The 26,966-nt window shown below is 60.2% G+C and overlaps 1 protein-coding gene across 1 annotated transcript in view; it reads left to right on the top strand.

Moving 5' to 3' along the window:
* The window catches only part of LOC310921183 (solute carrier family 12 member 4-like), a gene marked incomplete at both ends in the record, with an annotated part of 26,326 nt that extends 3,140 nt beyond the window's left edge, over positions 1 to 23,186 (top strand). Inside the window, 17 exons of the mRNA XM_083881292.1 lie at positions 650 to 882; positions 1,424 to 1,560; positions 2,488 to 2,598; positions 4,989 to 5,046; positions 6,118 to 6,292; positions 7,868 to 7,992; positions 8,061 to 8,192; positions 9,309 to 9,428; positions 10,030 to 10,134; positions 10,691 to 10,865; positions 13,375 to 13,573; positions 15,718 to 15,758; positions 16,644 to 16,775; positions 18,668 to 18,757; positions 19,687 to 19,766; positions 20,588 to 20,727; positions 23,056 to 23,186. Of these exons, the coding sequence (XP_083737418.1) occupies positions 650 to 882; positions 1,424 to 1,560; positions 2,488 to 2,598; positions 4,989 to 5,046; positions 6,118 to 6,292; positions 7,868 to 7,992; positions 8,061 to 8,192; positions 9,309 to 9,428; positions 10,030 to 10,134; positions 10,691 to 10,865; positions 13,375 to 13,573; positions 15,718 to 15,758; positions 16,644 to 16,775; positions 18,668 to 18,757; positions 19,687 to 19,766; positions 20,588 to 20,727; positions 23,056 to 23,186 (2,184 nt within the window). The remainder of the gene's footprint in view (positions 1 to 649; positions 883 to 1,423; positions 1,561 to 2,487; positions 2,599 to 4,988; positions 5,047 to 6,117; positions 6,293 to 7,867; positions 7,993 to 8,060; positions 8,193 to 9,308; positions 9,429 to 10,029; positions 10,135 to 10,690; positions 10,866 to 13,374; positions 13,574 to 15,717; positions 15,759 to 16,643; positions 16,776 to 18,667; positions 18,758 to 19,686; positions 19,767 to 20,587; positions 20,728 to 23,055) is intronic.
* Positions 23,187 to 26,966: the final 3,780 nt, after the last annotated feature.

The raw sequence follows: 26,966 nt of genomic DNA, 5'->3' as shown, positions 1-26,966 counted from the left end.
GGGCGGGGCCAGGATGGGGCCGGGCTGGGCGGGGCCGAGGTGCTGCTGGCGAGTGGGCGGGGCCAGGGATGGGCGGGGCCGAGGTGCTGCTGGTGAGTGGGCGGGGTCAGGATGGGCGGGGCCGGGATGGGCGGGGCCAGGATGGGCGGGGCCGATGTGCTGCTGGTGAGTGGGCGGGGCCAGCAATGGGCGGGGCCAGGATGGGACTGGGTAGGTCTGGGCAGGGTCAGGATGGGACTGGGTGGAGTCAAGGTGGGGCTGGGCGGGGTCAGGGTGGGTGTGTTCTGGTCAGGGTGGGGCCAGGGTGAGAGATGTGGGGTGGGATGAGGGGACACGAGGCTGTGGGTGTGGTCTGATCAGAGAGGCGTGGCCCCAGCTGTGGGTGTGGTCTGGTCAGAGGGGCGTGGCCTCAGCTGTGGGTGTGGACTGGTCAGAGGGGCGTGGCCTCAGCTGTGGGGCGGGGCCAGCCTTGAGTGGGTGGGAAACATTGAAAGGGGCGGGGCCTTCTGGACCTGTGCAGGGAAGGGTCTGGTGGGCGCGGCCAATGAGATGGGCGTGGCCTCTCCCCCTGTGGGTGTGCCCGGCCTGAAAGGCGTGGCATTGGAGGGTGGGCGGAGCCTCTCACCTCCCTGACCCCTCCCTCCCCCAGGTTTACCTGAGCCCCAGCTGGGCGGTGCTGCCGGGGCGTGGCCGCTGGGGCCGCCTCAACAACGGGCGTGGCTACGGGGCGGGGCTCCTGGCGCTGCTGGGGGCGGGGTCTCTGGCCCCTCCCCGGCTCCGCGCGGCCGCCGCCCCCCTGGGCCCCGCGGGGCTGCTGCTGGCGCTGCTGGCGCTGCAGGCGGGGTCCCTGCGCCACGCCCTGCCCGGAGACCCCGCCCACGCGTGAGTGACACGCCCCTTCCCTTCCTAAACTATGCAAATGAGATGTTAATTAGCATTTCCCTCTTGCCTACGTAAATGAGATGTTTATTAGCATTCCCTCCCTCACCTATGCAAATGAGATTTAATTAGCACTCCCTCCCTCACCTATGCAAATGAGGTATTAATTAGCATTTCCCTCCCTTGCCTATGCAAATGAGATGTTAATTAGCGTTCCCTCCCTCACCTATTCAAATTAGGTGTTAATTAGCATTTCCCTCCCTTGCCTATGCAAATGAGATGTTAATTAGCATTCCTTCCCTCACCTATGCAAATGAGATGTTAATTAGCATTCCCTCCATCACCAATGCAAATAAGGTGTTAATTAGCATTCCCTCCCTGCCCTATGCAAATGAGATGTTAATTAGCATTCCTTCCCTCACCTATGCAAATGAGATGTTAATTAGCATTCCCTCCATCACCAATGCAAATAAGGTGTTAATTAGCATTCCCTCCCTGCCCTATGCAAATGAGATGTTAATTAGCCCCCTGGCTGTCCCCCCAGGCTGTGCCTCCCCCCCCGGCCTGGGGACCCCCTCCGGCCCTGCGCCCCCCCCGCGCCCCCCAACGCCTCCCGAGGTCCTCCCGGCCAGCAGGGGGCGCTGCCCGCCCTGCCCGGGCCCAGCGCGAAGCTATTGGCCAGTGAGTCCTGCAGGGGGCGGGGCCACGGCAAAGCCCCGCCCACTGGGAGGCTTTGGCTCCGCCCCCGGTCGGGTTGGGGGTGGGATCATGGGGAGGTCACAGGGTGGGGTGGGCGTGGCCAGCTCAGGACACGCCCACATGGAGGTTTTGGCCCCGCCCTGCAGGGTGAATTTGGGGGTGGGGTCATGGGGGTCACCAGGAGGTTGTGGGGAGAGGGATTGGGGTGGGGTCAACCTGAGGTCATGGTGGGGTCACAGTGGGGTCACTGGGGTGGGGTCACTTCAAGGTCATGGGGGGTCACCGAGGTCACCCCAAGGTCATGGCAGGGTCACAGGGGTGTTACAGGGGGGTGGGTCACCCCAAGGTCATGGTGGGGTCAGAGAGAGGTCACAGGGGGTGGGCTGGGGTCACTCCAAGGTCACAGACGGGTCACAGGAGAGTGGGGTCACCGTGAGGTCATAGTGGTCACAGGGGGTGGGGCCACCCCAAGGTCATGGCGGGGTCACAGAGGTCACCCCAAGGTCATGGTGGGGTCATGGAGGGTTCACTGGGGTGGACTCACTTCAAGGTCATGGGGGTCACAGAGGTCACCCCAAAGTCATGGCGGGGTCACAGGGGGGTCACAGGGGGGTGGGTCACCCCAAGGTCATGGAGGGGTCAGAGGGGGGTCACAGGGGGTGGGGCCACCCCAAGGTCATGGTGGGGTCACAAAGGTCACCCCAAGGTCATGGTGGGGTCATAGGGGTCACCTCGAGGTCAGGTGGGGTCATGGGGGGCTCACAGAGGGTGGGGTCACCCTGAGGTCATGGTGGGGTCACAGGGGTCACTCTGAGGTCATGGTGGGGTCATAGAGGGGTCACCCCAAGGTCATGGCGGGGTCACCCCGAGGGTCTGTGGGCGTGGCCTGACCCCCCGCCCCGCCCCCAGGGAACCTGTGGCCACGCCCCCCGGAGGCGGGGCTGGGGGCGGAGCACGAGGAGGGCGGGGCCGACGCCTCCTTCGGGGCCCTGCTGGGGCTGAGCCTCCCCTCGGCCTCCGGTGAGAGCGGGGGACCCCGAAATGGGGCTGGGGGGACCCCAAAGTGGGGGGGGGGCCACCTGAATTGGGGTGGGGGAGCACCCCAAAGTGTAGGAAGGACCCCAAAACGGGGTGGGGGTGACCCCAAAATGCGGGTGGGCCCGAATTTGGGTGGGGAGACCCCAAAATGGGGTGGGTGGCCCCAGAGTGTAAGGGGAAGCCAAAGTTGGGGGGCCCAAATTGAGATGTGGAGGGACACTAAAGTGTAGGGGAAGCCAAAGTGTGGGGGGACCCCAAAATGGGGGGGGACCTAAAGGTGTTGGGGGGGTTGAATTGGGGGGTCCCAGGGAGATTTTGGGGGGTCCCAAAAGGGAGCTTTGGGAGTCCAAAAAGGATTTTGGGGTGATTTGGGGCTCCCAGGGGTGCTGTGGGGTGATTTTGGGGGTCCCAGGGGTGTGTGGGGTGATTTGGGGGTCCCAGGGGTGTGTGGGGTGATTTGGGGGTGATTTGGGGGGTCCCAGGTTGATTTCTGGGGATCCCAGGGGTGCTGTGGGGTGATTTTAGGGTGGTTTGGGGGGTCCCAGGGGTGCTGTGGGGTGATTTGGGGGTGATTTGGGGGCCCCAGGGGTACTGTGGGGTGATTTGGGGGCCCCAGGGGTTATTTTGGGGTGATTTGGGGGCCCCAGGGGTGCCGTGGGGTGATTTGGGGGTCCCAGGGGTGCTGTGGGGTGATTTTTGGGGGTCCCAGGGGTGCTGTGGAGGGCCCCAGGTGTGCTGTGGGGTGATTTGGGGGCCCCAGGGGTGCCGTGGGGTGATTTGGGGGTCCCAGGGGTGCTGTGGGGTGATTTGGGGGTCCCAGGGGTTATTTTGGGGTGATTTGGGGGTCCCAGGGGTGCTGTGGGGTGATTTGGGGGTCCCAGGGGTTATTTTGGGGTGATTTTGGGGGTCCCAGGGGTGCTGTGGGGTGATTTGGGGGTCCCAGGGGTTATTTTGGGGTGATTTTGGGGGTCCCAGGGGTTATTTTGGGGTGATTTGGGGGTCCCAGGGGTTATTTTGGGGTGATTTTGGGGGTCCCAGGGGTTATTTTGGGGTGATTTTGGGGGTCCCAGGGGTGCTGTGGGGTGATTTTGGGGGTCCCAGGGGTGCTGTGGGGCTGCAGCCGCTGCTCGGAGCTCGGGGACGTCGCTCGCTCGGTGCCAGCCGGGAGCCTCGGGGCCGCCACCGCCACCGCCCTGGGCTGTATCCACCCCACGGGGACCCCAAAACTGCCCAGGGACCCCAAAACCTGAGCCAGGGGACCCCAAAACTTCGAGGGAAACCCCAAAACCTGAGGGAGAACCTGAAACATTAAAGGGACTCTGAAACTGGGGGGTCCAGACCCCAAAAAACCTGGGGGTCACCCAATTGGGGTCCCAAAATGGGGACCCCAAAACCCTGAGGGGGAACCCCAAAACGCCGGAGAGAGCCTGGAACATGAGGGAGACCCCAAAACATGGAGGGGACCCCAAAATTGGGGAGGTTCAGACCCCAAAAACCTGAGGGATCACCCCAGGCTTGGGTTGGATCCACCCTAAAATGGGGGGACCCCAAAATTGGGGGGGGGACCCCAAAATCCGGGGCGTGGCTCTGCAGCCCAGAAGTTTTGGGGTCCCCTGGGAGGGATTTGAGGATGGGGAGCAGATTTTGGGGGGAATTTTGGGGTTTTGGGGAAGATTTTGGGGGGATTTGGGGGGCTGTCCCTGCTCAAGGGGGCGCTGAGGGGGATTTGGGGGGATTATGAGAGGATTTTGGGGGGAATGTTGGGGTTTTTTGGGGGGATTTGGGGGGCTGTCCCTGCTCAGGGGGGGAATTCGGGGGGTTTTGAGGGGATTTGGGGTTTTTTGGGCAGATTTTGGGGGTTTGGGGAGGGATTTTGGGGAGATTTTGGGTTATGAGGAGGTTTGGAGGAGCTGTCCCTGTTCAGGGGAGCCCTGAGGGGGATTTGGGGGGATTTTGAGAAGCTTTTGGGGTGATTTTGGGGGTTTGGGGGGGAATTTGGGTGGATTTTGGGGGAGATTTTGAGGGGATTTTTGGGGGAGTATCCCTGCTCAGAGGATGCTGAGATTTGGGGTTTTTTGAGGGGGGTTTGGGGGGCAATTTTAAAGGATTTTGGGGTGATTTCGAGGGGATTTGAGGGGGATTTTGGGGGGAATTTGGAGTTTTGGGGGGGATTTTGGGGGGATTTTGGGCTTCTGGGGAAAATTTGGAGTTTTGAGGGGGATTTGGGGGGAATTTGGGGTTTTTTGAGGGGGATTTGGGGGGATTTTGGGGTTTTTTGAGGGGGATTTGAGGGGGTTTTGGGGGGATTTGGGGGAATTTGGGGTTTTTTGAGGGGGATTTGGGGGGATTTTGGGGTTTTCCTTGACGGCCAGACCTGAGCGCGGCGCTGCTGCTGGGGGCCGGCGTGGAGGGACAACTGCTGAGGGACAAGTGAGTCTGGGGTCCCCCGTGTCCCCAATGTCACCTGCGGGTCCCCAGTGTCACCTGGGGGGTTCACGATGTCCCAAGGTGGGTCCTGGTGGCTGGGGGGGTCTCTGCTGTCCCCCCCACATTGTCCCCATAGCTTTGGTGTCACCCTGGGCGGTGTCCCCGTATTGTCCCCGTGTCCCCAGCAGTGTCCCCACGCTGTCCCTGTGTCCCCTTAGGTTCGGTGTCACTCCGGGCAGTGTCCCCACGCTGTCCCCATGTTGTCCCCTCAGCTTTGGTGCCACCTTGGGCAGTGTCCCCGTATTGTCCTCATGTCCCCCGGCAGTGTCCCCATGTCCCAGGACAGTGTCCCCACACTGTCCCCTTAGGTTTGGTGTCACCCTGGGCAGTGTCCCTGTCCTGGCCACCGTGGCCTGGCCCTGGCCCTGGCTGCCCATGCACTGTCCCCACACTGTCCCCTCACTGTCCCCACTCAGGTTCAGTGTCACCCTGGGCGGTGTCCCTGTGTCCCCTCACTGTCCCCTCACTGTCCCCACACTGTCCCCCCAGGTTCGGTGTCACCCTGGGCGGTGTCCCTGTGTCCCCTCACTGTCCCCACACTGTCCCCACACTGTCCCCCCAGGTTCGGTGTCACCCTGGGCGGTGTCCCTGTGTCCCCTCACTGTCCCCACACTGTCCCCACACTGTCCCCCCAGGTTCGGTGTCACCCTGGGCACTGTCCCCTCACTGTCCCCTCACTGTCCCCACTCAGGTTCGGTGTCACCCTGGGCAGTGTCCCTGTGTCCCCTCACTGTCCCCACACTGTCCCCGCAGGTTCGGTGTCACCCTGGGCGGTGTCCCTGTGTCCCCACACTGTCCCTGTGTCCCCTCACTGTCCCCTCACTGTCCCCACTCAGGTTCGGTGTCACCCTGGGCAGTGTCCCTGTGTCCCCTCACTGTCCCCCAGGTTCGGTGTCACCCTGGGCGGTGTCCCCTCACTGTCCCCTCACTGTCCCCCAGGTTCGGTGTCACCCTGGGCGGTGTCCCTGTGTCCCCTCACTGTCCCCTCACTGTCCCCTCACTGTCCCCACTCAGGTTCGGTGTCACCCTGGGCGGTGTCCCTGTCCTGGCCGCCGTGGCCTGGCCCTGGCCGTGGCTGCCCGTGCTGGGGGCGCTGCTGTCGGCGGGGGGCGCGGGGCTGCAGGCCCTGCTCGGGGGGTCCCGCCTGCTGCGGGGGCTGGCCAGGACACAGGCCCTGCCGCTGCCACACGTGAGTGTCACCAGTGTCCCCAAGAGTGTCCCCAAGGGGTCCCCGGGGTCCCTAAAGGGGGCCCGTGTCCCTAAGGGTGTCCCCAGTGCCACTGGGGGGGGAACTCGTGTCACTAAAGGGGTCCCCAAGGGGGTCCCCATGTCCCTAAAGGGCTCTTGGTGTCCCTAAGGGTGTCCCCAATGTCCCTAAAGGGGTCCCTGATGTTCGTGCAGGGGTCCCGGTGTCCCTAAAGGGGGTCCCCAGTGTCCCTAAGGGTGTCCCCGATGTCCCCAATGTCCCTAAAGGGGTCCCTGATGTTCCTACAGGGGTCCCGGTGTCCCCAATGTCCCTAAAGGGGTCTCTGATGTCCCTAAAGGGGTGCTCGTGTCCCTAAGAGTGTCCCCGGTGCCACCACGGACTGTGTCACTAAAGGAGTCCCCAAGGGGGTCCCCACATGTCTAAGGGAGTCCCCAGTGTCTCTAAGGGTGTCCCCGATGTCCCTCAATGTCCCTAAGGGGGTCGCTGATGTTCCTACAGGGGTCCCGATGTCCCCAAAGGGGGGCTCCACTGTCCCTGGGGATCCCCGGTGTCCCCAAAGCGGGGCCCCGCTGTCCCCGGGGGTCACTGGCGGGTGGCCGTGTCCCTAAAGGGGTCCACATGTTCCTAAAAAGGTCCTCGATGTCCCTAAGGGTGTCCCCAATGTCCCCAATGTCCCTACAGGGGTCCCGATATCCCTAAGGATGTCACCAGTGTCCCCAAGGGGGTCCCCATGTCCCTAAAAGGGTCCACATGGGAGTCCCCATATGCCTAAAGGAGCCCCCGATGTCCCTAAGGGTGTCACCGGTGTCCCCAGGGGGTCCCCATGTCCCTAAAGGGGTTCCCAAAGGAGTCTCCATGTGCCCAAAGGGGTCCCGATGTCCTCAAGGCTCCCCGATGTCCCCAGGGAGTCCCCAATGTCTCCAAGGATGTCCCCGATGTCCCTAAGGGAATTCCCGATGTCCCCAAGGGTCCTATGTGTCCCCATGTCGCCTCCATGTCACCTCCATGTCCCCCCAGGTGCTGGCCCGGGGAGATCTCTCGTGTCTCCCTGGGCTGTCCCCATGTCCCCATGTCCCCCGGGTGTCCCCGGGTGTCTCCATGTCCCCTCAGTGTCCCCATGTCCCCTCAGTGTCCCCTGTCCCCGCAGGCTCTGGCTCGGGGCTGTCCCCATGTCCCCTGGGTGTCCCCATGTCCCCAGGTGTCCCCATGTCCCCAGGTGTCCCCATGTCCCCGCAGGCTCTGGCTCGGGGCTGTCCCCATGTCCCCATGTCCCCTCAGTGTCCCCTGTCCCCACAGGCTCTGGCTCGGGGCTGTCCCCATGTCCCCTCAGTGTCCCCAGGTGTCCCCATGTCCCCAGTGTCCCCATGTCCCCCGGGTGTCCCCGGGTGTCCCCATGTCCCTAGGTGTCCCCATGTCCCCTCAGTGTCCCCCTGTCCCCGCAGGCTCTGGCTCGGGGCTGTCCCCATGTCCCCCGGGTGTCCCCATGTCCCCTCAGTGTCCCCTGTCCCCGCAGGCCCTGGCTCGGGGCTGTCCCCTCAGTGTCCCCTGTCCCCGCAGGCCCTGGCTCGGGGCCGGCTGTGGCCGCTGGTGGCGACCCTGGTGACGGCGACTCTGGGTGTCCTGCTGGGCTCGCTGGACCTGCTGGCCCCGGTGCTGTCCGTGTGCGTGTCCCCGCCCTCACAGTGACGTCACTACCCTTATGGTGACGTCAGCGCGGCGCTGTGACGTCACCGCCCCGCCCTTCCCGCAGGCTGTGCCTGACGTCATACCTGGGGCTGAACCTGGCCTGCGCCCTGCAGGGGGCGCTGCCCACGCCCGGCTGGAGCCCGCGGTGTCCGCTCTACCACTGGTCAGTGCGGGGTGACCAACGGGTGACCAACGGGTGACCAATGGGTGACCCCTGAGTCACTGCTGGGTGATCCTGAGTGACCACTGAGTGACCACTGGGTGACTGCTGAGTGACCAATGGGTGATCTTGAGTTACTGCTGGGTGACTGCTGAGTGACCACTGAGTGACCAGTGGGTGACCACTGAGTGACCATTGAGGGACCAGTGGGTGACCCTGAGTGACCACTGAGTGACCAATGAGTGATCCTCAGTGACCAATGAGTGACCCCTGAGTGACATCTGAGTGACCAATGGGTGACTAATGGGTGAATGCTGAGTGACCACTGACTGCTGGGTGACCAGTGGGTGACCACTGAGTGACCAATGAGTGACCCCTGAGTGACCATTGAATGACCAGTGGGTGACCACTGAATGACCCTGAGTGACTGCTGAGTGGCCCTGAGTGACCAATGGGTGACCACAGGACACACTGAGTGACCACTGAGTCCCTGTCCCTGACTGTCCCCAATGTCCCTGTGTGTCCCCAGGGCGGTGTCCCCATGTTCCCATGTCCCTCTCCTGTCCCCAGGGCAGTGTCCCCATGTCCCCTCTCCCTGTGTGTCCCCAGGGCGGTGTCCCCTGTCCCTGACTGTCCCCAATGTCCCTGTGTGTCCCCAGGGCGGTGTCCCTGTCTCTGCCCCTGTCCCCATCCCTGTCCCCTTGTCCCCCTGTCCCTGTTGCTGTCCCCATGTCCCCATTTCCCTGATTGTCCCTGTGTCCCTGACTGTCTCTGTGCTGTCCCCAGAACTGTGTCCCCATGTCCCTCTCCTGTCCCCAGGGCGGTGTCCCCATGTCCCTGTCCCCATGTCCCTGTCCCCATGTCCCCATGTCCCCTGTGTGTCCCCATGTCCCTCTCCTGTCCCCAGGGTGGTGTCCCCATGTCCCTGTCCCCATGTCCCCATGTCCCTCTCCTGTCCCCAGGGTGGTGTCCTTGTCCCTGTCCCTGACTGTCCCCTGTGTGTCCCCAGGGTGGTACCCCTGTCCCTGACTGTCCTCATGTCCCCAGGGCGGTGTCCCCATGTCCCCTGTCCCTGACTGTCCCTCTCCTGTCCCCAGGGCGGTGTCCCCATGTCCCCATGTCCCCATGTCCCTGACTGTCCCCTGTCCCCAGGGCGGTGTCGCTGGCCGGGGCCGTGCTGTGCCTGTCCCTGATGGTTGTCACCTGCTGGCACTGTGCCCTGCTGGCCCTGGGCATCGGCGCCACCGCCTACAAATACCTGGAGTTCCGCAGGTGGGGCTGGGACACCTGGGGGGGTGGGGACACCTGGGGACACCTGGGGACACACCTGGGACACCTGGGGGGGCTGGGACACACCTGGGGACACCTGGGGACACCTGGGGACACACCTGGGACACCTGGGGGGGCTGGGACACACCTGAGACACCTGGGGACACCTGGGGAGGCTGGGACACACCTGAGACACCTGGGGACACCTGGGGGGGCTGGGACACACCTGAGACACCTGGGGACACCTGGGGAGGCTGGGACACACCTGGGGGGGTGGGACACACTTGGAGACACCTGGGGACACCTGGGGAGGCTGGGACACACCTGGGGACACCTGGAGGGAACAGAGGCACATTTGGGACACCTGGGGGGGCTGGAGGGACACCTGGGGGACAGGGAGGGGTCAGGGACACACCTGGGGGGGTCAGGGACACACCTGCGGGGGACAGGTTCACACCTGGGGGGACAGTGACACACCTGGGGGGGACAGGGACACACCTGGGGGGGGTGGGACACACCTGGGGGGGACAGGTTCACACCTGGGGGGACAGGGACACCTGGGGGGGCTCCGCCCCTCACCTGGGGTCCCGCCCCTCCCCCGCAGCGCGCAGACGGAGTGGGGGGAGGGGCTGCGGGGGCTGTCTCTGAGCGCCGCCAGGTTCGCGCTGCTGCGGCTGGAGGACGGCCGGCCCCCTCCCCCCAGCCTCAGGTGAGACCCGTGAGCCCCCCCCAGCCTCAGGTGAGACCCCCTGACCCCCCCCAGCCTCAGGTGAGACCCGTGAGACCCCCCCGGGCTCAGGTGAGACCCGTGAGACCCCCCCGGGCTCAGGTGAGACCCCCTGAACCTCCCCTGACCCCCCCCGGGCTCAGGTGAGACCCCCAAACCCCCCTGACCCTTCCCAGCCTCAGGTGAGACTCTCCTCCAGCTTTAGGTAGGACCCCTGACCCCTCCGACCCTACCATGTCCCCAGTGTCACCCCCCTGTCCCTGTGACCCTCCGTGACCCCCCAATGTCCCTGTGTCACCCCCCATGACCCCCCATTTCTCTGTCCCCCCCCAGGCCGCAGCTGTTGGTGCTGTCCAAGCCCTGTGACCCCCCCATGTCCCCATGACCCCTGTGACCCCTCTGTGACCCCCCATGACCCCCATTTCTCTCTGTCCCCCCCAGGCCGCAGCTGTTGGTGCTGTCCAAGCCCGGTGACCCCCCCATGACCCCCCCAATGTCCCCAATGTCCCCATGACCCCCATGTCTCTCCCCCCCCCAGGCCGCAGCTGTTGGTGCTGTCCAAGCCCGCTGACCCCCCTGGCGCCCCCCCGCGGCCGGAGCTGGTGGTGCTGGCGGCGCAGCTGCAGGGCGGGGGGCGTGGCCTGACCGTGCTGGGGGCGGTGCTGGGCGGGGCCCTGCCCGGAGACCTGCCCCGGGCCCGGGGGGCCGAGAGGGTGAGGGGGGATCTGGGGGGTCATTGGGGGTCTGGGGGGTCGTGGGGGGCTGGGGGGTTATGGGGGGTTATTGGGGAGGGGGTTATGGGGGGTTATTGGGGGTCTGGGGGCTCTGGGGGGTCGGGGGGGCTGGGGGATCAGGGGGAGCTGGGGGGTTATGGGGGGTTATTGCGGAGGGGGCTGTGGGGGGCTATGGGGGGTCATTGGGAGTCTGGGGGATCGTAGGGGGCTGGGGGGTTATGAGAGTTATGGGGGGTTATTGGGGAGGGGGCTATGGGGGGTTATTGGGGGTCTGGGGGGTCTTGAGGGGCTGGGGGGTTATGGGGGTTATGGGGGGTTATTGGAGAGGGGGCTGTGGGGCGCTATGGGGGGTTATTGGGGGTCTGGGGGTCGTGAGGGGCTGGGGGGTTATGGGGGGTTATGGGAGGTTATGGGGGGCTATAGGCGGTTATTGGGGGTCAGGGGGGTTTGGGGGCTTTGGGAGGTCGTGGGGGGCTGGGGGACTACGGGGGGTTATTGGGGGTCTGGGGGCTTTGGGGGGTCATGGGGGGCTGAGGGGGGCTGGGGGGTTATGGGGGGTCTATGGAGGCTTGGGGGGTTATTGAGGAGGGGGCTATGGGGGGTTATGGGGAGCTGGGGGTTTTATTGGGGAGGGGGCTATGGGGGGTTATTGGGGTTCTGGGGGCTTTGGGGGGGTTGTGGGGGGCTGGGGGGTTATGGGGGGTTCTTGGGGAGGGGGCTATGTGGGGGCGGGGCCTTGCCCGGAGACCTGCCCCGGAGCTGGGGGGGGGTTATTTGGGTCTGGGGGGTCATGGGGGACTGAGAGGAGCTGGGGCGTTATGGGGGGTCTGTGGGGGGCTAGGGGGTCATTGGGGAGGGGCTTATAGGGGGCTGGGGGCCTTGGGGGGGGTCATGGGGGGATTATTGAGGAGGGGATTAGGGGGGGCTGGGGGAGTTACTGGGGGGCTGGAGGGGTCATGGGGGGCTGGGGGGGACAAGAGGGTGAGGGGGGTTCAGGGGGGGTCATGGCGGAGGGGGCTGTGGGGGGGCTGAGGGGTTATTGGGGAGGGGGCTATGGAGAGTTATGGGGTCCGGGGGGGGCCCTGCCCCACGGCTGGGGGGCCGAGAGAGTGAGGAGGGGCTTGGGGGGTTATTGGGGGGCTGGGGGGGTCCAGGGGGGTCATGGGGGTGTTATTGGGGCAGAAGAAATGGGGGGCTATGGGGCCAGGGGGGCCTGGGGGCTATGGGGGGATTTTGGGGACATTGGGGAGGGGCTCCGGGGGGCTATGAGAGGCTCACGGGGGCTGTGGGGGGATTTTGGGGGCATTGGGGAGGGGGCTATGGGGGGCTCACAGGGGCTGTGGGGGGATTTTGGGGACATTGGGGAGGGGCTATGGGGGGCTATGAGGGGCTCACAGGGGCTATGGGGGGATTTTGGGGGCATTGGGGAGGGGGCTATGGGGGCTCACGGGGGCTGTGGGGGGTCCCGAGGGGTCACAGGAAGGGTTTGGGTGGGGGGCTCTGGGGGGGTGTCATGGCCGGGGCGGGGCCAGTGGCTCTGTGTCCCTTTGGGGTGACCCCTGACCCTCCCGTGTCCCCCCTGGTGCCACGGGTCCCTTTGGGATGTCCCTGTGTCCTCTCGGGATGTCCCTGTCCCTGACCCCGTGTCCCTGTCACTGTCCCCAGTCCCTGCAGGTGGCACTGGGTCCCTTTCAGGCTGTCCCCATGTCCCTGTCCCCATGTCCCTGTCCCCATGTCCCTGTCCCTGTCCCCATGTCCCTGTCCCTGTCCCCATGTCCCCTGTCCCTGCCCCATGTCCCTGTCCCTGTCCCCATGTCCCTGTCCCTGTCCCCATGTCCCTGTCCCCATGTCCCTGTCCCTGTCCCCATGTCCCCTGTCCCTGTCCCCATGTCCCTGTCCCCATGTCCCTGTCCCCATGTCCCTGTCCCTGTCCCCATGTCCCTGTCCCTGTCCCCATGTCCCTGTCCCCATGTCCCTGTCCCTGTCCCCATGTCCCCTGTCCCTGTCCCCATGTCCCTGTCCCCATGTCCCTGTCCCCATGTCCCTGTCCCTGTCCCCATGTCCCTGTCCCCATGTCCCTGTCCCTGTCCCCATGTCCCTGTCCCCATGTCCCCTGTCCCTGTCCCCATGTCCCTGTCCCCATGTCCCTGTCCCCATGTCCCTGTCCCCATGTCCCTGTCCCTGCCCCCTGTCCCTGTCCCCAGGCTCTCCGGACAGCGCTGGCCCAGTCCAGGTCCCTTTGGGCTGTCCTCTGTCCCTGTCCCTGTCGCTGTCCCCAGGCTCTGGTGACTCAGGGTCTCTCTCAGGATCCCTTTGGGCTGTCCCCTGTCCTTGTATCACTGTCCCTGTCCCCTGTCCCCTGTCCCCAGGCCCTCCGCACAGCGCTGTCCCGGGCCGGGGTCTCTCTGGGCTGTCCCCTGACCCTGTCCCCGTGTCCCCTGTCCCCTGTCCCCGTGTCCCTGACCCTGTCCCCTGTCCCTGTCCCCAGGCTCTCCGCACGGCGCTGTCCCGGGCCGGGGCCCGCGGCTTCGTGCAGGTCCTGGTGAGCCCCGAGCCGGGCGCGGGTCTGGCCGCGCTGGTGCAGGGGGTGGGGCTGGGGGCGCTCCGCCCCAACACGGTCCTGCTCGGGTGGCCCCGACGGTGGCGACAACAGCCGGACCCCGCCCGGGCCGCCAGGGCCTTCGTGGGTACGCTGGGGACACCGGGGGACATCGGGGGGAACTGGGGGGATTGGGGATGTTGGGGACATTTGGGGACACCGGGGGACACTGGGGGACATTCGGGGACATCGGGGGGCATTGGGGGATTGGGGAACAGTGGGGACAGTGGGGACGATGGGGACATCGGGGGGCATTGGGGAACCATGGGGACATGCGGGACATTGAGGGGATTGGGAAACAGTGGGGACATTGGGGACATTCGGGGACATTGGGGGGATTGGGGACATTGAGGGACATCACGGGGCATTGAGGGGGTTGGGGAACAGTGGGGACATTGGGGAACAGTGGGGACATTGGGGACACTCAGGGACATCGGGGGCATTGGGGGGAATGGGGACACTGGGGACATCGGAGGGATTGGGGAACAATGGGGACAATGGGGACATTGGGGGGATTGGGGGACTTTAGGGATATTGGGACATTGGGGACATTGGGGACATGGGGGATATTGGAGACATTGAGGGGATTTGGGGACATGAGGGGGATTGGGGGGATTGGGGGATTGTGGAGATTGTGGTCATCAGGGACATTTGGGGATTGGGGATATTGGGATGTTGGGGACCTTGGGACAGTTGGGACATTGGGGACATTCGGGGACATTGAGGGGATTGCGGGGATTGGGGGCATCAGAGGCATTGGGAACATTGAGGATATTTGGGACATTGGGGGATTAGGGGGACATTGGGGAGATTGGGGACATTTGGGCATTGGGGACACTGGGGGGTTGGGGGACATTCGGGACATCTGGGATGTTGGGGGACATTGGGGACATGGAGGGGATTGGGGATAATGGGGGATGTTGGGGACACTGGGGGGTTGGGGGATATTGGGGACATCTGGGATGTTGGGGGACATTGGGGACTTTGGGAGGATTGGGGACATTGGTGGATATTGGGGAGACTGGGGGATATTGGGATGTTGGGGACATCGAGGGACATTGGGGACATTGGGGATGTTGGGGACATTGGGGGGATTGGGGGACATCTGGGATGTTGGGGGACACTGGGGGACATTGCAATCATTGGGGACACTGGGGACATTGGGGACATGCAGGGGACACTGGGGGCCAGGGGGGACATGGGTGTGACACTGGGGTAACACATGGGAGGGGGGGGACATTTGGGGACACCTTTGGGGGGGTCACGGGGACAATGGAGGGTTGGGGACAGGCGGTGACATGTTTTGGGGCTGTCCCCGTGTCCCCAGAGCTGCTGCGCGTGGCCGGGGCCGGGGGTCGCGCCCTGCTGGTGTCCAAGGGCGGGGCGGAGCCGGGGGCGGTCCCGGCCCCGGGGGGGTCTCTGGACGTTTGGTGGGTGGTCGGCACCGGCCGCCTCCTGACGCTGCTGCCGCTGCTGCTCCGGCAGCACCCGGTAGGCGGGGCCTGATAAAGGGGGCGTGGCTTGAGAAAGGGGGCGGGACTTAAGGGGTGGAACTTGAAGAGGCGGGACCTTGTGGGGCGGGGCTTGAGGGGGCGGAGCTTATGGGCGTTGATTGAGTGGGCGGGGCTTAAAGGAGTGTGGCTCGAGTGGGCGGGGCTTAAGAGGTGATGTTTGAGTGGGCGGGGCTTAAGAGGTGGTGCTTGAGAGGGCAGGACTTAAGGGGGCGTGGCTTGAAGGTGCAGTGGCTGTGGGGCGGGGCTTAAGGGGTGGAGCTTAGAAGAGGCGGAGACTGCAGGGGCGGGGCTTAAGGGGGTGTGGCTTGAGAGGGCAGGGGCTTAAGGGGGTGGGGGTTGAATAGGCAGTGCCTGTGGGGGCGGGGCTTAAAGGTGGTGGGGCTTCGAGGGGCGTGGCTTAAAGGGGCGTGGTCTGCAGGCTGGGGGCGGGGCTTGGGGAGGAGGGGTCTGAGCCATGGGGACCCCCCTGTGACCTCTCCTTGACCTCCCTGTGACCCCCATGACTCCAGGCCTGGAGGGGGCGGGGCCTGCAGGCTGTGGGGGCGGGGCTTGGGGAGGCAGGGTCTGAGCCCTGGGGACCCCTCAGTGACCTCCCTGTGACCCCTCAGTGACCCCCCAGTGACCTCCCTGTGACCCCTCAGTGACCTCCCTGTGACCCCTCAGTGACCCCTCAGTGACCCCCCCAGTGACCCCTCAGTGACCCCCTGTGACCCCTCAGTGACCCCCAGTGACCCTGATGTCCCTCCAGGCGTGCCGTGGGTGGGTTTTTGGGGGGTCTGTGGGGTTTTGGGGAGGGGTCTCACCCCCGTCCCCTCAGGTCCCTGGGTGTGGCCCAGGTGGATTTTGGGGGCTCTGTGTCTTGGGGAGGGGTCTGTGGGTCTGGGGGGTTTTGGGGATTTGGGGGGGGATCTCATCTGTCCCTGTCCCCAGGTGTGGCACAGGTGGATTTGGGGATTTTGGGGAGGGGTCTCACGGTGCTGTCCCTGTTCCTGTGGTGTCCCCAGTCATGGCACTCATGTCCCCTTCCCCTGTTCACGGTGGATTTTGGGGGGGTTTTGGGGGCTCTGTGTGTTTTGGGGAGGGGCCTGTGGGTCTGGAGGGTTTTGGGGATTTGGGGAGGGGTCTCACCTGTCCCTGTCCCCAGGTGTAGCTCAGATGTATTTGGGGATTTTTGGGGATTTTGGGGAGGGGTCTCATCCCCCGTCCCTGTCCCCTCAGGTCCCTGGGTGTGGCCCAGGTGGATTTTGGGGGTTTTTTGGGGCTCTGTGTGTTTTGGGGAGGGGTCTGTGGGTCCGGGGGGATTTGGGGAGGGGTCTCACCTGTCCGGGGTGTCCCCAGGCGTGGCGCTCGTGTCCCCTGCGCCTGTTCACGGTGGATTTGGGGTGGATTTGGGGGCTCTGTGTATCTTGGGGAGGGGTCTCTGGGTTTGGGGAGGGGTCTGTGGGTCCGGGGGGATTTGGGGAGGGGTCTCACCTGTCGGGGGTGTCCCCAGGCGTGGCGCTCGTGTCCCCTGCGCCTGTTCACGGTGGATTTGGGGGCTCTGTGTATCTTGGGGAGGGGTCTCTGGGTTTTGGGGAGGGGTCTGTGGGTCTGGGGGGGTTTGGGGATTTGGGGAGGGGTCTCACCTGTCCGGGGTGTCCCCAGGCGTGGCGCTCGTGTCCCCTGCGCCTGTTCACGGTGGCGCTGCTGGAGGACAACAGCGAGAGGCTGCGGCGCCTCCTGGAGGCGGTGGCGCGGCGCCGGGCCCTGCCCGCACAGGTGCACGTCGTGGAGCTGGTGAGAGCCAAAAATAACCCAAAATAACCCAAAAATATCCCAAAATATATCCCAAAAACACCCCAAACCATCCCTGCCCTGCCCTGCCCGCACAGGTGCACGTCGTGGAGCTGGTGAGAGCCAAAAACATCCCAAAACCACCCCAAAAATATCCCAAAAATACACCTGAGAGACCCCAAAATACCCCAAACCATCCCTGCCCCGCCCGGCCCGCACAAGTGCACCTGGTGGAGCTGATGAGAGACAAAATAACCCAAAAACATCCCAAAAATATCCCAAAAATACCCCCAAAACACCCCAAACCATCCCTGCCCTGCCCTGCCCGCACAGGTGCACGTCGTGGAGCTGGTGAGAGGCAAAAATAACCCAAAATCACCCCAAAAATATTCCAAAAATACACCTGAGAGACCCCAAAATACCCCCCAGAGTAGCCAAAAAAATATCCCAAAAATACCCCCCAAAATACACCTGAGATACCCCAAAAATACCCCAAAAATATCCCAAAATATCCCCAAATACCCCAAACCATCCCAGTCCCGCCCTGCCCGCACAGGTGCACCTGGTGGAGCTGGTGAGAGACAAAAATATCCCAAAAATATCCCAAAAATATCCCAAAAATATCCCAAAATACACCTGAGAGACCCCAAAATACCCCCCAGAATAGCCAAAAAATAGCCCAAAAAATAGCCCCCAAAATGCACCTGAGATACCCCAAAACACCCCAAAAATATCCCCAAAATACCCCAAAAATCCACCTGAGAGACCTGAAAATACCCCAAAAATAACCCAAATATCCCAAAACCCGAAAAAAAACCCTGAACTACCCAAAAACGCCCCAAAATACCCCAAAAATACACCTGAGAGACCCCAAAAATACCCCAAAACACCCCAAAACTGGGACCCCCTGGTCTGTACTGGTCTGTACTGGTCTGTACTGGTCTATACTGGTCTGTACTGGGCTGTACTGGTCTGTACTGGGCTGTACTGGTCTGTACTGGTCTGTACTGGTCTGTACTGGTCTGTACTGGGCTGTACTGGTCTGTACTGGTCTGTACTGGTCTGTACTGGTCTGTACTGGGCTGTACTGGTCTGTACTGGTCTGTACTGGGCTGTACTGGTCTGTACTGGTCTGTACTGGTCTGTACTGGTCTATACTGGTCTGTACTGGTCTGTACTGGTCTATACTGGTCTAGACTGGTCTATACTGGGCTGTACTGGGCTGTACTGGTCTGTACTGGGCTGTACTGGTCTATACTGGTCTAGACTGGTCTATACTGGTCTATACTGGGCTGTACTGGGCTGTACTGGTCTGTACTGGGCTGTACTGGTCTGTACTGGTCTGTACTGGTCTGTACTGGTCTAGACTGGTCTATACTGGGCTGTACTGGTCCGTGTCAGTCTATACTGGTTTGTTCCATTCCTTACTGGTTTATACTGGTCCATAGCGGCCTATGCTGGTCTGTACCGGTTTATACTGGTTTGTACCAGTCCGTACTGGTTTATACTGGTCTGTGCCCGTCTATACCAGTTTCTATAAGTTTATATTGGTCTGTACTAATTCTTACTGGTTTATACTGGTCCATAGTGGTTCATACTGGTTTGTACTGGTCTGTACTGGTCCCTTCTGGCCTGTACTGGTTCATACCAGTCCATACTGATCCATACTGGTGTGTACTGGTTTATACTGGGCTGTACTGGTCTGTACTGGTCCATACTGGTCTGTACTGGTTTATACTGGTCCATACTGGTCCATACTGGTCTGTACTGGTTTGTACTGGTCCATACTGGTCCATACTGGTGTGTACTGGTTTATACTGGTCCATACTGGTCCATACTGGTGTGTACTGGTCTATACTGGTCCATACTGGTTCACACTGGTCTCTGTGTCCCAGCACGACGGGGATGTCTCGGCGTACACGTACGAGCGGACGCTGATGATGGAGCAGCGATCGCAGATGCTGCGGCAGCTCCGCCGGGCACAGGTGACGTCAGCGCCCTCCCCGTGACGTCATCACACCCCCTGTGACGTCAGCGCCCTCCCCGTGACGTCATTGCCCTCCCCGTGACGCCATCAAACCCACAGTGATGTCACTGCCCTCCCCTCCATGTGATGTCATTGCCCACCTATGATGTCATCATATCTAATCTGACGTCATCACATGCACCCTGTGACGTCATAGCCCTGCCCATGACGTTATCCCAGTGATGTCGTCATCCACGTGACGTTATCACACACCTTGTGATGTCATCACCCCACCCTGTGGGGTCATCGCACCCCCTGTGACGTCATCAACCTTTCTGTAATGTTGTTGTCTTCCCCATGACATCATCATCACCATCCCCGAGACGTCATCACCCTGTCTGTGACATCATCTCTCTGCCTGTGACATCATCAGCACCATCATCCCTGTGACGTCATTGCCCTGTCTGTGATGTCATCACACCTCCCCATGGTGTTTTCACCCTGTCAGTGACATCATCATCATCATCCTCCTCCTCTTTGTGACATCACCACCCTCCCTGTGGTGTCATCCCCACTCCCTATGATGTCATTGTCCTCTCTGTGACATCATCACACATCTGTGATGTCATTGCCCTGTAACAACACCATTTTCCCTGTGATGTCATCACACCTCCCTATGACGTCATCATTCTGCCTTTGATTCCATCCCCATTCCCTATGATGTCACTGCCCTACCCATGACATCACACAGCACCCCTGTGACATCACGTGGCCTCCTGGTGACGTCATCGCCCTGTGGCTTCAGAGCCTGCCTGTGATGTCATCACCCTCCCTATGATATCATTATCCCAGTGACATCATCACCATCCCCGTGACATCATCACTGACCCACCTGTGACGTTATAGGCACCCTTGTGACGTCATTTCTCTCTCCCGATGACGTCACAGGGAGGCCCCGCCCCCTCGCAGCCGCCCAGCGCGGAGGAGGAGGAGGGGGGGGAGGGGGAGACCCGCAGGGGGCCCAGCCCGTGAGTCAAACTGGGAACGCTGGGACGGACTGGGACGGACTGGGAGGGACTGGGATGGACTGGGAAGGACTGGGAGGGACTGGGAGGGGACTGGGGGGGACTGGGGGGGACTGGGATGGACTGGGAGGGGACTGGGAAGGACTGGGAGGGACTGGGAGGGGACTGGGGGGGACTGGGGGGGACTGGGACAAACTGGGAGGCTGGAGGGGGACACTGGTCGTGACTGGTCCATACTGGTTTGTACTGATCTGGACTGGTCCATACTGGTTTATACTGGTCTACACTGGTCAGGGGCAATGTCCGGCGCATGCACTGGGACACTGAGGGGGGTGGCCGAGGGGATGACTGGTCCATACTGGTCCATAGTGGTCTGTAATGGTTTACACTGGTCCATACTGGTCTGTAATGGTCCATACTGGTCCATACTGGGCAGGGGGAATGTCCGGCGCATGCACTGGGACACTGAGGGGGGGTGGTCAGTGGGGATGACTGGTCCATACTGGTCTGTAACGACTTATACTGGTTTATACTGGTCCATACTGGTTTGTACTGATCTGGACCGGTCCATACGGGTTTATACTGGTCCATACTGGTTTATACCGGTCAGGGGGAACGTCCGGCGCATGCACTGGGACACTGAGGGGGGGTGGCCGGAGGGGATGACTGGTCTATACTGGTCCATACTGGTTTATACGGGTCCATACTGGTTTACACTGGTCCATACTGGTCCATAGTGGTCTGTAATGGTTTACACTGGTCCATACTGGTCTGTAATGGTCCATACTGGTTTACACTGGTCCATACTGGTCTATACCGGTCAGGGGGAACGTCCGGCGCATGCACGCGGCCGAGCGCCTGAACGCCGCCATTGGGGCGCACTCGGGGGGGGCGGGGCTGGTGCTGCTGGACCTGCCCCCCCCGCCCGGGCCCCGCCCACACCGCCCCATGGAGAACTGGATCCGCAATTGGGGGATAATGGGGATGATGGGGGAAAAAAATGGGAAATTTGGGAATAATGGGAATGGGGGAATGGGGATAATGGGAATAATGGGGGGAATAATGGGAATGGGGGAATGGGAATAATGGGGGGAATAATGGGAATAATGGGGGAAATGGGGGGAATAATGGGAATGCGGGAAATGGGGGAAATGGGGGAAAATGGGGAAAATTGGAATAATGGGAATAATGGAAATGGGGGAAGATGGGAAAAATGGGGGAAAAGGGGAAGAATGGGAAAAAATGGGGGGAAAATGGGAAAAAGTGGGGGAAATGGGGAAAAATTGGAAAATAGGGGGGAAAGAGAAAAATGGGAAAAAATGGGGGAAAAAATGGGGGAAAAAATGGGAAAAAGTGGGGGGAAAAATGGGGAAAATGGGAATAATGGGAATGGGGGAAATGGGAAAAATGGGGGGAAAAAGGGAAAAAATGGGAAAAATGGGGAAAATGGGGAAAATGGGAATAATGGTAATGGGGGAAATGGGGGAAAATGGGGAAAAATGGGGGAAAAATGGGAATGGGGGAATAATGGGAATAGTGGGAATAATGGGAATGGGGGGAATAATGGGAATGGGGGAAATTGGGATAATGGGAATAATGGGGGAAATGGGGATAATGGGGATAATGGGGGGAATAATGGGGATAATGGGGGGAATAATGGGAATGGGGGGAATAATGGGAATGGGGATAATGGGAATAATGGGGATAATGGGAATAGTGGGGGAAAATAGGAATAATGGGAACAATGGGGGAAAATTGGAAAAAAAATGGAAAAAATGGGGGGAAAAGGGGGAAAATGGGAAAAATTGAGAAAATGGGGGAAATGGGAATGGGGATCGGGAAAACACAGAGAAAATAGCGGAAAAAATGGGGAAAAATGGGGGGAAATGGCCCATGGAGAACTGTATCTGAAATTAGGGAAAAATGGAGAAATTTGGGAAAAATGGGCATAATGGGAATGGGGGAAATGAGGGAAAAATGGGGAAATTTGGGAATAATGGGAATAATGGGAATAATAGGAATGGGGGAAATGGGGGGAAAATGGGAAAAATGGGGGGAAAATGGGAAAAATGGGGGGAAGGGAAAAAATGGGAAAAAGTGGGGGGGAAATGGGGAAAATGGGAATAATGAGAATGGGGGAAATGGGGGAAAAAGGGGAAAATGGGGGAAATGGGAATAATGAGAATAATGGGAATGGGGAGAAATTGGGAAAAATGGGGGGAAATGGGAATGGGGGAAATGGGAAAACATAGGGAAAATGGGGAAAATAGGAATAATGGGAATGGGGGAAATGGGGGGAAAATGGGAAAAATGGGGGAAAAATGGGAAAAAATGGGGGAAATTGGAAAAAAATGGAAAAAATGGGGAAAATGGGGAAAAAAAGAGGAAAAGAAGGGGAAAGGGCCCCTGGAGAACTGTGTCTGAAATTGGGGAAAAATGCGGAAAATGGGGAAAAATGGGGGGAAAAGGGAAACTGGGAGGGCACTGGGGGTCACTGGGGGTCACTGGGGGTCACTGGGTGTTACTGGGAGGGCACTGGGAGGGCACTGGGGGTCACTGGGGGTCACTGGGAGGCACTGGGGGTCACTGGGTGTTACTGGGAGGGCACTGGGAGGGCACTGGGAGGGCACTGGGGGTTACTGGGAGGGCACTGGGGGTCACTGGGCAGTTACTGGGTGTTACTGGTAGTTACTGGGAGGTCACTGGGAGGTCACTGGGGGTCACTGGGGGTTACTGGGAGGACATTGGGGGTTACTGGGAGGTCACTGGGGGTTACTGGTTGTTACTGGGAGGGCACTGGGGGTCACTGGGAGGTCACTGGTGGTTACTGGGAGGCACTGGGGGTCACTGGGAGGTCACTGGTGGTTACTGGGAGGCACTGGGGGTCACTGGGAGGTCACTGGGAGGTCACTGGGGGTTACTGGAGGTCACTGGGGGTTACTGGGAGGGCACTGGGGGTCACTGGGAGGCACTGGGGGTTACTGGGAGGCACTGGGGGTTACTGGGAGGGCACTGGGGGTTACTGGGAGGACACTGGGGGTTACTGGGAGGGCACTGGGGGTTACTGGGAGGGCACTGGGGGTCACTGGGAGGCACTGGGGGTCACTGGGAGGCACTGGGGGTTACTGGGAGGGCACTGGGGGTCACTGGGAGGGCACTGGGGGTTACTGGGAGGGCACTGGGGGTCACTGGGTGTTACTGGGTGTTACTGGTGGTCACTGTGGGTCACTGGGTGTTACTGGGGGGTTACTGGGAGCCACTGGTTGTTACTGGTTTTCCCTGACGGGCCCAGACCTGGAGTTCCTGGAGGTTCTCACCGAGGGCCTGGGGCCGGTGCTGCTGGTGCGGGGCGGGGACGGCGACGGCGACCAGTGCTCCCAGTATGGCACTGGGAGTGAGACTGGGGATACTGGGGAGCCCTGAAAACGGCCCAGTGCTCCCAGTGCTCCCAGTATGGAACTGGGAACAGGACTGGGGATACTGGGGAGCCCTGAGAACGGCCCAGTGCTCCCAGTGCTCCCAGTATGGCACTGGGAGTGAGACTGGGGACACTGGGGAGCCCTGAGAACGGCCCAGTGCTCCCAGTGCTCCCAGTATGGAACTGGGAGTGAGACTGGGGACACTGGGGAGCCCTGAGAGCCCAGTACAGCCCAGTGCTCCCAGTGCTCCCAGTATGGCACTGGGAGTGAGACTGGGGACACTGGGGAGCCCTGAGAACGGCCCAGTGCTCCCAGTGCTCCCAGTATGGAACTGGGAACAGAACTGGGGATACTGGGGAGCCCTGAGAGCCCAGTACAGCCCAGTGCTCCCAGTGCTCCCAGTATGGCACTGGGAGTGAGACTGGGGACACTGGGGAGCCCTGAGAACAGCCCAGTGCTCCCAGTGCTCCCAGTATGGCACTGGGAGTGAGACTGGGGATACTGGGGAGCCCTGAGAACAGCCCAGTACAGCCCAGTGCTCCCAGTATGGCACTGGGAGTGAGACTGGGGATACTGGGGAGCCCTGAGAACAGCCCAGTGCTCCCAGTGCTCCCAGTATGGCACTGGGAGTGAGACTGGGGATACTGGGGAGCCCTGAGAACAGCCCAGTGCTCCCAGTGCTCCCAGTATGGAACTGGGAGTGAGACTGGGGATACTGGGGAGCCCTGAGAACAGCCCAGTGCTCCCAGTGCTCCCAGTATGGCACTGGGAACAGGACTGGGGATACTGGGGAGCCCTGAGAGCCCAGTACAGCCCAGTGCTCCCAGTATGGAACTGGGAACAGGACTGGGGATACTGGGGAGCCCTGAGAACGGCCCAGTGCTCCCAGTATGGCCCCAGTGCTCCCAGTGCTCCCAGTATGGCACTGGGAGTGAGACTGGGGATACTGGGGAGCCCTGAAAACGGCCCACTGCTCCCAGTGCTCCCAGTATGGCACTGGGAGTGAGACTGGGGACACTGGGGAGCCCTGAGAACAGCCCAGTGCTCCCAGTGCTCCCAGTATGGAACTGGGAGTGAGGATACTGGGTGTACTGGGGAGCCCTGAGAACAGCCCAGTACAGCCCAGTGCTCCCAGTATGGGATGGGGACAGGCCCCTCCCAAGCCCTGAGCACAGCCCAGTTCAGTCCCAGTGCTCCCAGTATGAAACCAGTGCACTCCCAGTGCTCCCAGTATGAAACCAGTGCACTCCCAGTGCTCCCAGTCTGTCCCCAGTGCACTCCCAGTAAAGGCTCAATGCACTCCCAGTGCTCCCAGTATGAAACCAGTTCACTCCCAGTGCTCCCAGTCTGGCCCAGTGCACTCCCAGTGCTCCCAGTATGGCCCCAGTGCACTCCCAGTGCTCCCAGTATGAAACCAGTTCACTCCCAGTGCTCCCAGTCTGGCCCAGTGCACTCCCAGTGCTCCCAGTATGGCCCCAGTGCACTCCCAGTGCTCCCAGTATGAAACCAGTGCACTCTCAGTGCTCCCAGTATGGCCCAGTGCACTCTCAGTTTGGCCCCAGTGCACTCCCAGTGCACTCCCAGTATGAGCCCAGTGCACTCCCAGTGCTCCCAGTTTGGCCCCAGTGCACTCCCAGTGCTCCCAGTTCAGTCCCAGTGCTCCCAGTATGGCCCAGTTCACTCCCAGTTCAGTCCCAGTGCTCCCAGTTTGGCCCCAGCCCTTTGCTGGTTTTTTGCACTTTAATTTCACCAAAGATCCTTCAATAAAATGACCCCAAAATTTGAATTTTTTGGGGAAAAACAAATCAGAAGTTGCAGTTTTTGGTCTGGGGGGGAATTTCCAGGAATTGCCAGAAATTTGGGATTTTTGGGGGGAAAATTTTGGGGAATTGGGGCTGGACCCACGAGGGAAAATCCTCAAATGGAAAATGGGGTTAATTAGGGGGAAAAAATGGAGAAAATGGGGAAAAAATGGGGGAAAATGGGGAAAAAATGGGAAAAAAATGGGGAAAAATAGGAAAAAAATGGGGAAAAATGGGGAAAAAATAGGAAAAAATGGGGAAAAAAAAGGGGGAGAAAAGGGGGAAAATAGGGGGGAAATGGAGAAAAATTAGGGGAAAATAGAGAAAATGGGAAAAAGAGGGAAAAAATTGGGAAAAAAAAGGGAAAAATAGGAAAAAAATTGGGAAAAAAAAGGAAAAAAATAGGAGAAAATGGGGAAAAATAGAAAAAATAGAAGAAAACAGGAAAAATTACAGGGGAATGGGAAATAAGGGGAAAATGGAGGAAAATATAGAAAAAAAAGGGGAAATAGGGGGAAAATCAGGAAAAATAAAGGAGAAAATAGAGAAAAATGGGAAAAAAGGGGGAATAGGGTGAAAATGGGGGGAAATAGAGAAAAAATAGAGGAAAAGGGGAAAAAGGGGGAAAATGAGGAAAAAGGGAGGATCAGGGAAAATGGGAGAAAAATAGAGAAAAAATAGGGGAATATTGGGGGAAAATTAAGGAAAATAGAGAAAATGGGGGAAAAGAGGGGAAAATACAGAAAATAGAGGAAAACAGGCGAAAATAGAGAAAAAATAAGGAAAAATTAGGGTAAAATAAGGGAAAATAGGGAATAATAAGAGAAAAATAGAGAAAATAAAGAAAAATAGAGAAAAAATAGAGAAAAAATAGAGAAAAAAATAGAGAAAAAATAGAGAAAATAGAGGAAAACAGGAAAAATAGAGAGAATGGGGGAAAAGAGGGGGAATAAAGGAAAAATGGGGGGGAAATGGAGAAAAAATGGGAAAAAATAGGAAAAAATAGGGAAAATAAGGAGAAAATAGGGGGAAAATAGGGAAGAGGGAAAAAAAGGGAATAAGGGAAAAATGAGGGGAAAATAAGGGGAAAAATAAGGAAAAATTAGGAAAAAAATAGGGGAAAATTAGGAAAAATAAGAGGAAAATAGAAGGGATTTTTTTGAGTTCTCTGAGGGGATTTTTGGGCCATTTCTCGGTGGATTTTTGGAAATCCCTGAGGGGCTTTTTTAACAATTTCTCGGTGGATTTTTGGGAATCTCTGAGAGGATTTTTGGGCCATTTCTCAGTGGAATTTTGGGGCTTTTTGAGGGGATTTTGGGGCCCTTTCTCGCTGGATTTTTGGGGATTTTTGGGCCTCTCTGAGGGGATTTTTGGGCCATTTCTCGCTGAATTTTCGGAAAAAAATTCCCTGAGGGGATTTTGGGGCCCCGGTGGATTTTGGGGTCTCTCCGGGGAGTTTTGGGGCTCCTGGAAGGGATTTTTGGGGCTCTCTGAGGAGATTTTGGGTCATTTCTCTGTGGATTTTCGGAAAAAATTTACCTGAGGCGATTTTGGCGGGTCCCGGGAGGGGGCGGGGCCACATCGGAAAAGGGGCGGGGCCAAAAACGGAAAAGGGGGCGGAGCCACATCGGAAAAGGGGGCGGGGCCACATCGAAAAGGGGCGGGGCCACATCGAGAAAAGGGGCATGGCCACATCGGGGAAAGGGGCGGGGCCACATCGGGGAAAAAGGGGCGGGGCCACGTCGGGAAAAGGGGCGGGGCCACATCGATTGAAAAGGGGCGGGGTCACATCGGGGAAAGGGGCGGGGCCACATCGGGGGAGGGGGCGGGGCCACAGCGGGAAAAAAGGGGCGGGGCCACAACGGGAGAAGAGGGCAGGGCCACATTGGGGAAAAGGGGCGTGGTCACATCGGGGAAAGGGGGTGGGGCCACATCAATAAAAGGGGGCGGGGCCCACGTCGGTTTTTTTTAAAGAGGGCGGG

This window comes from Zosterops lateralis (genome assembly GCF_965231275.1).
Source record: "Zosterops lateralis genome assembly, chromosome: 33".
Classification (NCBI taxonomy): Eukaryota; Metazoa; Chordata; class Aves; order Passeriformes; family Zosteropidae; genus Zosterops; species Zosterops lateralis.
Note: the sequence above shows the minus strand (reverse complement) of the source record. Positions and strands in the feature narration are given on the sequence as shown.